At 45.8% G+C, this 10456-nt stretch overlaps 1 protein-coding gene across 1 annotated transcript; it reads right to left on the bottom strand.

Annotated features, from left to right (window-relative positions):
* Nucleotides 1–2401: 2401 nt before the first annotated feature.
* On the bottom strand, nucleotides 2402–9533 carry HOMEZ (homeobox and leucine zipper encoding; the record flags this gene model as incomplete). The annotated part of the gene is made up of 2 exons (XM_080926590.1): nucleotides 9502–9533; nucleotides 2402–3993 (listed from the first exon to the last, which is right to left on the bottom strand). The coding sequence occupies exon 2, from the start codon at nucleotides 3959–3961 to the stop codon at nucleotides 2402–2404; it is 1560 nt and encodes a 519-aa protein (XP_080782716.1). The 5' UTR covers nucleotides 3962–3993; nucleotides 9502–9533.
* Nucleotides 9534–10456: the final 923 nt, after the last annotated feature.

Below are 10456 nucleotides of genomic sequence, written 5' to 3'. Positions count from 1 at the left end.
TGTGGGGGATCTGAGGACAACTTATAGTCAGTTCTTTCCAACAAAGTCAGTCTTGGGGATCCAACTCAAGTCACTAGACTTGGTGGCAAGTGTCTTTACTCCCTAAGTCATCTCAGTGGCTCTTACATTAACACACCAGAAAGCGGTTTGGTCTTACACAGGGCTTCAGGAAGATAATCTCTCCCCCATATGTACAGCCATTTCCTAGTTTGAAACTAAAGTTGTAAAAATCCTTAGCCTCATGCTTTGCCATAGGGAGACTAGATAATATATTTATCCTGGTTCACTTCTGGGTCTCACTGTTTAGCTCTGGTCTTTGCTATCCTGTTGCCAGTGTTAATAAACAGTTGTCCCTCCTTACGCATTATACTTTTATAAACAGTTGTCCCACCTTACGCATTATACTTTTACCTATTGTTTGCTCTGCATCCAGCTACTATGAAATGCTTTCATTTCCCTTTGTCCAAACATAGGTAGAATACATTTCCAGCTTTGATTTTGCTGTTACAACAATAGGTAGATTTCCAATTAGTAAGATATATAGACTAATAAAGAGGAAAAAAATCATTAAAAATATACCCCTTTTATGGCTACTGCAACTCTTAATAAAACGGTTTCTAGAACGGTAGGATGAGCAAGTGGAGTTACAACCTGCTGTCACTGCTGAAGGACCAATAAATCTTGTCCTGACTGCTGAAAACCATGTGTGTGTCAACAGATGCTGAATTACTGTCTTCTATTTTTCTATTTTTATTTACTGCAGTGTGTACTGATTGACTCTTTAAAAAATAATAAAAGTATACTAACCCAAAAATAAGTTTAAAGTTGTGCTAGGGCTTGTGTCACACCTGCTAGGTAAAAGGTCTATCGCTGAGCTACACATCAGCCATTAAGTCAGATGTTAATGGACTTGGCCACATTACATCCCTAGACTCAGGCTAGGTACAGATGCAGCCCAGCTGGCAGAGTACCTGTCTACCATACACAGGGGACTTGTTTGGTCCCCAGCACTGCATAAGCTGAGCACGATGGTACACACTTACACATAGCGCTTAGGAATGGAAACAGGAGGAGCAGTTCAACAACAGGCGTGGCTTCACAGTGAGTTCAAGGCAAGCATTTAAAAAATGAAGATGGGGCTGGAGAGATGGCTCAGCGGTTAACCACATGGTAACTCACAAGCATCTGTAGTGGGATCAGATGCCCTCTTCTGGTGTGTCTGAAGACAGCTACAGTGTACACTCACATTAATAAATGACGGGGTGGATAGACAGAGATATATTTTTAGACACAAGAGTGGCAAAGTGGAGAAGAGAAACAATTTTATTTTTGGCCTTTTAAAAATCATTTTAGCAATTTGGGGCTTGCACTCTACTTTCAGATGACTAACCAATTGTTACCAGTGATTCCCCGTTCTAGAATATCATTGAGTTAGAAGACCATGGTCCTTCTGTCCACAAGACAGATCCTATAAAGAGGGAAACATCTCTTGTTAGATACAAACTGAAGCACTAGTAAAAAAAGAAAAAAAACCAACCTAACAATCTATATCAATCTAGGCAGAAAGTAGTGTTAGGTTTCTAAATCCAAACCTGTAACCACCCCACCACCCTTCTCTGTCACACTGTGATGATCAAAAACTGATCCTCACATAGTCCAGGTTGGCCTTTACCTTCCTATGTAGTCAAGGCTGGCCTTAAATACTTGATCTCCCTGCCTCTACCTGCCAAGTATAGTAGTTACAAGGACCATCCCTGGCCCATTCCCGCCTCTAATAAATAGACAGACTAATAGTCACACTCTGATTATTAAAAAATTCCCACAGACTCTGTATATAAAGATTTACCCTGAGATAACAGTGAGCAAAGGGGGATTTCAGAGAAAGAAAATGGTAGAGAGCAGATTGGTCACAGTGTCTAAAGCAAGGACAGTCTGCTGTGAATTAGTGACAAATCAAAGGGGTCTGAGGACGTGTCTATTACAAAACAAGGGCACTGCAAACACTAGCTGCAATGTGCTTTGGACATGTGCTCAGACAGGACAGGCACACAAATTCTGACAAATGCTGAGGTGCACTGCGATCAACTGGATTCCAACACTTCTCTCCATTCGGGTTCCCTGTAGATGTGGGGCTGAGGCATGACTTAAGAGTCCTACAGAACAACGGCTCTTTTCAGCCATTAGTTTGCCCAGATCCCAAACTCTCTCTACATGGAGGTTGGAGAATTGGATTTGTGTTGATCTAATACTTGAGTCTATCCTGGTTACCCTCTCCAGTCTACTGTCACATTACCCACTCAAGAACACAAAACTTTTTACAAGAGCAATTTCAAAAAAGGTTTGAATAGTCACTAAGTTGGTTAATATTTCAGTAATAGACTCCCCTTTGCCTCAGCCTCCCTCAGTCCTGTATGATTACATCATCATCATCATCATCATCATCATCATCTTCCTCCTCCTCCTCTTCTTCCTCACCATCTTCTGGCAGTTCTTCATCCTCCTCCTCTTCCTCTTCATCTAGACAAACCACCACCTCTGCTGGCTTAGGCAATTGAGAGTCAAACCAGTCCAGCACTTGCTGAGTGCTTAATCTTGATGCCTGACTCAGTTTAAGGATGTCAGCTTCCTGCAGCTGCTGGTGGGCTGCCCAGTACCTCTCCAAAGGTCTTATATCTGGTGGGGGTGGTGGGGCTGGTAGAGGTGGTGTCTTGGCCCATTCTTTCAAGGAACGTGTTGGTGGTGTGGGAATGGCTGGATCTTGAAAAGTAGAGGTACCAATTACTGCATTGTCCCGAAACCATTTCAGCTGTCCATGCTTCAAGGCATAGCGTGTATCACCAAACCACTGAATGATCTCAGGTCGAGGTAAACCAGTAATCTGTTCTAATTTATGGTAATCTTCTCGCCGTGCCCATTGGCACTGCAGGAAAAAGGATTTGAGGATGGCCAACTGTTCTTTGGTTTTACGCTTAGTCTTTCGCTGGTGTTGCATATCTGGGGAAAGGTATTCTGTGGGGCCACCCCTACTTGGTACTGAGTTATCCTGTAGCCTCTGGGGCCAGAGTGGTTCTCCTTGTGGAGGCAGCGCCTTCTCACTAGGTGAGAATGACTGTGGGATATAACCCAAAGGCTGGAGGGGTTTAGGGGTAACAGTGCTTCCATTAGCCAATACCTGGAAAGAGGGAGAAGAGACAGAGAAAGATGGAGGTGTTCCATTAGGTTCGGATTCCTCCTTACAACTGCTTTCAAGTAATGAGATCAATGGGGACTTATCTGGCTTATGGACAGCTATGGAGTGATTCCAGGAAGCAGTCCCTCCGCCACATGACTGGTCAGGACCCCCGCCTGCCTGCTCCTTAGAGAGGCCACTGGTCTGAAGATCCTGACAATCTGATTGGTGGGAGAATGTTCTGCTGCCCATCATCAAAGGCTCTTTAACTTTCTGATGATTCAGTGGCAGCTGAGATACCTGAGAGGGCTCTTCAGGCTCAACCTTCAATCCTTTCATCTGAGTGGGCTCACTAAGCGCCAGAGGACTCAGTCCAAGAGCAACCTGCTCTGAAGTGGGCACTGGAGGCATCTCCTGTGGGGACCTCACAGCGTGATGTGTGAAGGAGAGAAGAGACTTGAAAAGGAGCTGATCTCGGTGGTACACCACTCTGGCTCGAGTCTCTTCTATCTCTTCAGATGACCAGCTAATGCCACAGCGGAGACGTTGGGCCATGAACCAGGTCTTTACCTTCTCCATCTGCAGCCCATACCGCAGGCAGAGGAGAGCGATATCTGCCAGGCTCGGGTAGGGGAAGTAGCTGAAGGCCTGCAGCAGGTGCTCATTTCCGTCCAGCTCACTGGTTTGGACAGCTTGAGTCCACACAAGCTGTAGCTCCTCGGAGACTGGCGGGAGACAGACAAGCCCTGCTGCTGAGCTGTGGAGACTGCTGGCATCTTTATTAGGACTCATGGCATGCTCTGATTTGTATCCTTCAGAGACAGCTGCCAAGAAAAGAAACAGTTCCATCAACATTTAATTTTACCAAATGGCTGAAACCAAACAAGTTTCTATTTGAATCATGTTATATTGCTCCTAAAATGCTTAAATCGTTTCTCAATTTTCACAATCATGTCATCAGAACCTGCTGTAATTCCTGTTTCTTTGTATTAAACACAAGGTCCATAAAGGTTGGGATAAAACTGACCCTAAGCCATGTGACAAAAATCTTGTCTTTAGAGGCTAAGGAAAAAGGTTATCTTCCCACAGCCTTTACTGTTCCAACTTCAGTTTGCTTCTGAGAGCCACCCCTCAACTCTGACCTTTAAGTTCATGGACCAGTGCTCAGACTGTACTTAACCACAAGCCCAGAGCCTCGTGCTGTCATCTCAGAATTACTCTTTAGTGCCTAATAGTCTCGGATTACTTCCAGAACGTGAAGACAGGGAAACAACCTATCAAGTCAGGCACAGGAGTACACACCTACAATCCCAGCTGTTGAGAGACAGTCAGTAGGACCAGGAGTTCAAGGACGGCCTGAACTATATAAAACTATCTCAAAACATACAGAAAGCAAGCAACAACAAAACAGGGTGGGGATACTCTGCCCAGCCCTAATGGCCACGGGAGAACTGGAAACAGGAAACTGTACATTAAAGCCCTAAACTCTACATATTCTCCCCATCTCAGTAGGAAGACTTAGAGGCCAAAACTCTGGTATAAAAGAACCTTACTCCCCTTGGGTTAGATCTTGTAGAGGGCAGTTTTCCCCTTCAGGTCACCTTAATAAAGGTTAATTCTCTCCCTGAGGAGCCCAGAGATGACCCCTCCCCTTTAATAGCCTACAACACAAGGGACAAAAGAGCTCCCGCTCTTATCTCTTCAGTCCAGCCTTCTCAAACCAGCGGGGCAGGTTTATTAAACAGTACAGCTAGCTCCCAGCGCTGTGGGCAAGGGGACCTACTCATTCCTCAATGCCTGGCAAAATCTGCTCTGTGAATATTCTGTTACTTGTTTTTTAGTGTTTGTTTTTTCCTTTTTTAATTAATTTATTTTATTTGTGTGAGTACACCCAAAGAGGGTATTGAATCCCACCACAGATGGTTGTGAGCCACTATGTGGTTTCTGGGAATTGAACTCAGGACCTCTGGAAGAGCAGTGAGTGCTCTAACCACTGAGCCATCTCCATCCACCCCATTCTGTAGCATTTTAATTCAGCTCCCTCCTTACATATTAGAGATACTTAATCTCATCACACTTTATTCTTGAGGAATCCCATTGGTGTTTATATTATTTCTGGTCTGGCCAGGATAGGATAAGATTCCCATGTAAATGCAACTAATTAACTGACAAATCTCCAGTCTACAAAAACATCATATACTGTTCTCACTTCTTTGGAGACCTTCTCCAGCCTAGGTAAATGTTCCAAAAGGTCAAGTCTTAAGGGCTTTACTTTATAAAGGTTTTTCTTAGTTAGGTTTTATTTTATAAATTTTATCTGCATGTACATATGTACCGTGTGAGTGCTTGGTGCCCTCGAAGATTAGAAGAGGGCATCAGATCTCCTAAAATTGGACTTACAGTTGGTTCTAAGCTGTCATGTAGTTAAGGGAATGAAACCCGGGTCCTCTGCAAGAGCAACAAGTGCTCCTAAATGCTGAGCCAGCCCCCTTGAAGCTTTAAGATTACGAAAGTGAACATTCATTTTAGTGTTTGTTTGCCATAGCTTCTGGTGATCAAATCTAACAGACCAGACGCCATGCAGATCCTAAAAGCATTATACTTAAAGGGTACTTTCCAGCTGAGGAGGCAGGTCTAAGTGGAAGCAGCTTAAGGATTCTAAGCTCCCGCGACTTAGCATCTAGCTCTGGGTAAGTCACTGAAACCCTGACGACTCTCTGCTCCACTTCCCTCCTCTGTAAAGAATGCTGTGACTACAGAAGTTACATATCGTCACCAAGCATCTGTTGAGTGCTGAGTAGTATAAAGTCAGAAACAGCAGCTTTGGGAGATGGAGGTTTGTTGTATAGCAGACTTGAGGATAGCAGCAGCTTCCCTGTTTTCTAGAATGCTATTTGTCCTTAGCTATTTCACCTAAGGCACAGTTTCTTATCCTACCTGGGAAGTCTAAACTGGGTAGAAGTCAGTCTTCTGGTGGGCAAGCAGTTTAACAACGAGCTACAAACAGATCCAGCCCCATTTTATATTCTGTATTTTGAGGTTTTGAAACTATTTCAGAATGAATCTTGCTGCATATATATATATATATATATATATATAGGCTGGAGAGATGACTGTGCTTTCAGAGGCCATAGGTCCAGTTCTAACATCTGCCAGATGGCTCACAGCCATCTGTAACTCCAGTTCCAGAACACCTGATGCCCTCTTCTGGTCTCTGTAGGCATTGCATGCATGTGAAGAACAGACATACGTGTAAACTAAAATGGAAAAGAAAAACTAGGCTATAGATATGTCTCTGAGGGATAAATTGTTGGGATTCTGTAAACCCCACCCCTCAGTTACCTAGCAACAGCCAGGTAAACCCCACCCCTCATTTACCTGGCAGTAGCCAGGTATGCTCCACCCAGTGACCTGACACTATAAAAGGGGCTGCTTGCCCCCTCCTCTCTCTCTTGGCCTCTCTTGCTCTTGTGCTCTTGCAGCCTTGCTCTCCCTCCTACCCCTCCTCTTCCCTTCCCTTCCCCCCTCTCTCCCACGTGCTCATGGCCTGCCTCTACTCCTCTACTTCTCTCTCTTTCTCTCTCTGCCTCTGCCACCCTCTTAACTCTCCCATGACCTGAATAAACTCTATTATTCTACACTATACCATCCTGTGGCTGGTCCCTCAGGGAAGGGATTCCCAATATGGGCCCCTCAGAGGCATCTCCCTTGCCCCCCGGCTTTGCCACACCTCCATGGGCCATATGCCCCCCACTCTCTTCATCCTTCCCCTAACATTGGTGCCGTGACTTGGTGCCCTGTGACTTTTCCTAACATAAATGCCTCCCAAGCGCTGAGACTGAAGGCATGTACCACTATTCCCAGCTAGAATCAACTTTCGCTGTATAGCTGGTAATTCTCTGGAAGAATCTGTCTGTCAGGAGCACACTACAACCAGGATGGCTCATTAGAATGACAAGTAGGGGCACAATGGCACAATGTAAAGGAACTGTCTCAAAAGCAAGACTGACAAGGATAATAGACCAGTGTTCTTAACACAGTATCCTTTTGCCTCCATTTTGGACCGGATGGAGAAAGAGAATCCAAACTGGAGGGTGGTAGTAAATCTATTATGAATAATCACACCTGAATCCTCATTACAGTTGCCAGATATATTATTCTGCTTAGTCATTAATTTAAAAGATGCACTGGTAACACTCTTCCCTCCCTTTGATTTCTAACGTCCCCAGCCACACAGAAAGGACAAGCAGCCTAAACTTGACATTTAGATGCTGTCCATTCACTGGTATGGGGAGGGGGAGGACTTTGGAATGTTCACTTGAACATAGGCTTGTACTAAAACAGAAGACAAAGCAGAAACTGGGACATGTTCCTGATCGTTTCCTAAGTCTTTATTCAAACAAGAGCCGAAGGTATGTCTGGGTGATACAGTGTTAGGGGCCTTAAGGACTTTTGTGATGCTTTCGTGCTTCTGAACTTTTTAGATCATCCACTTCTTTGGGAATCAAATAAAAATCACAGAACTTTGGGATGGAGAGATGGCTCGGCACAGGTTCAGTTCCAAGCACCCCTACTGGGTGACTCATAACCACGTCTAACTCCAGTTCCAGGAGATCCAAAGTCCTCTAGTTTCCATGGGCTTGATTGTATGCAGTGCACACAAACTCACAGACACACACAAATCAATCTTTTTAAGAGTCAGACCTTCTGAAATTTATGACTTAAGAATGTATGCCCAGTACAAGTCACACTTGCACTCAGAGACATCACTGCCAAGAGGTCAGCTTCAAATCTCTGCTTTATGAGTCTTCCTAACTTAGTGAAGGCAGTGTGATATCTTGCTTAAAAGTGAACAAGCAACGTAATGTAAATGTGAACGGAAAGAGTGGGAGACAAGACAGGACAGGGTACCTGTGGTACCAGATGGGATGGAAAAGGTGCTAAATGGTTCAGAAGCCTGTTTTAAGTGACCCACTAGATTACATGATCAATACCCAGTGTCCTGGATACTCAAGGTTAGTCACCGTCTGGTGCGACACACTGGCTTTATTCAGTTGTCATGCTTGAAACAGTGTGCTTCTCCTACTGTTTATGACCCACACAACTGCCCATTTCTGGGTCATCTCTGGATATCTGTATAATAACTTAATTAAAACATCATGCACAGCATTAAAATACGGAAATTAAGACATCTCAGCATGCTGAGGCAGGAGGATCACAAATTTGAGGCCAGCGTGAGCTACACAGTAAAACTGTACAAACACAGTCATTAAATGCTTTGGAGAGACTAACTCAAGAATATGCATTCAAAGCCTGCCCAGTTAGGAGTGGGCAAGGCAACTGTGGAAGACTGAAGTGTATTCCAACTTAGCTTCCAAAGGTCCAATCTCACTTCACTTTGAAGAATGCCAAACTGGAAAAAAACATGATCAAAGTGAGTATTAGCTCTCACCTAGAGTGGCATACGTGAATTACCAGGGAACTTAAAAGGCCACCCTCCCCATTCCCTTCTGATCAATGGACTGGGACACAGGTATTAAGTTTTAAAATGTTCTCAGGGTGCCGTTACTACTAAAAGGATGAGTTAAATAATACACCAAACACTGGTGAAATTAATTTTCAATTGTAAGGTTTAGGATAATTCATGGATCTTAATGTTTTTGATTTCTGGCTTTTGCAACTACTGCTATGTACCTACCCTAATATTATAAATGGATTTGAAACAGATGACGAAGACTCATACTATATATACATCGATCTAGGCCCACAGTGACTTTTCAGACAAGTCTCAAGCTTGAGTTTTCTTCCAGCTGACAAGTCTGGGATAGGGACGTAACATCAAGAAGCTGTGAGGATTGTTGTTTCCCGGTTTTCTCAGTATGGAGGGGCACAAGAGTCGGGGCCAGTTGTTTGTTTTAATCCTTTCATTCCCAAATGGCAGTGCTCCCCATAAGTGAGGTCTAGTTGTATATGCCTGTTGAGGTCGCCAGGAGGTAGTCATGGGGACAGGGGAAGCCCCGGAGGCAGTCTGAAGGGCCCGGAACTGGGTCAGAGAACAAAAAGTTGCAGCACTTGGGGCGGTGAGCTCCAGGAGGCAGGTGAACCTGCATCCTCGCAGAGGGCGTCCCAACCCAACCTTTCCCATCCCCCCACACGCACTCCTTAGCCTTCCCCAGTTACAACAGTGATTCGAAAGTCCAGGGGAGGAAAGGGGAACATAACCCGACGACTTCCAACGGAGGATTCTCCTCCCACCACGAGGATGGGGCTCTGAGGGTCGGAGGTCCGGGAGGCAGGCGCGGGGGCGGGGGTGGGGGGGGTCGGTCACTCACCACGGCGCGGCCCCGGGCAGCGGCTCCCAGCCTCGCACCGCGGGGCAGGGCGGGAAGGGGGAAGAGGGCAAGGGATCCAAGAGGGAGAGGGGCTGCGGCACGCCCGACTCCTGGCACCCCGGGCCACGCGAAGCCCTGGACCGCCGCTGCCCCCCGCCCCTAGAACGAGGCGCTCCGCCCCTACCAGTGCGGCTTGGAGGCGGAGGCGGGGCCGAGGTCGGGATTGGTGGGCGGGCATCGGCACAACGTACTGGGTCGGCCATTGGCTGCGCGGGTCCCGGCCGAGGCCTGTAATTGGCTGAAGGGAACCGGTCAGTGTAGGCGCGTGGGGCTGGGAACATGTCTTCCTGGGCAAAGCCCCTGCAGTGGACCTCTGCATTCTGTGGTCCTTTCGACGTTCTTTACAGAACTGGTCCCGCAGGAAGCCCTTCGGAAGACCTTTTAAAATATCTACCATCAGTCTTAAACTGGAGCACAAGCGCCACCAGCAGCGGCAGCCAGGATGAAACTCTTAAAACCACCGAGAATGTGCCCGAGGGTCAGATGTTTAGCCCCCAGAAAGACAAGCATCATAAGTACCCGGAGACTTCGGCCACTTCTGAGGTCAATTTGGCAAAAGTGTTCTCAATGACGAAATGCTCTGGGTTTCGCTGTTAGGGTGTAACAACATCAAACCATATTTCCCACAGGGTACAAAGTTCTCAACCAAATTTAGAATATTTAGGATTTCCCATCTTACTTGGAAACAGCACTTGTGAAGTGACTCGTGTTGTTGACATTTGAAAAGGCCCAATCTCGATTATTTGGGTCACTTAAAAGGCATCGTCAGCCTTGGCTTGTATTCAGAGACCTCACCACTGGCTCTTCCTTACCTAATGTCACACAAACTTTTCTTGAAAAGAACAAACGGAGGCTGAAAAGATGGCTCAGAGATTAAGAGCATATGCTGCTCTGG

Source organism: Micromys minutus (assembly GCF_963924665.1).
Source record: "Micromys minutus genome assembly, chromosome: 12".
In the NCBI taxonomy this organism is placed as follows: domain Eukaryota; kingdom Metazoa; phylum Chordata; class Mammalia; order Rodentia; family Muridae; genus Micromys; species Micromys minutus.
Note: the sequence above shows the minus strand (reverse complement) of the source record. Positions and strands in the feature narration are given on the sequence as shown.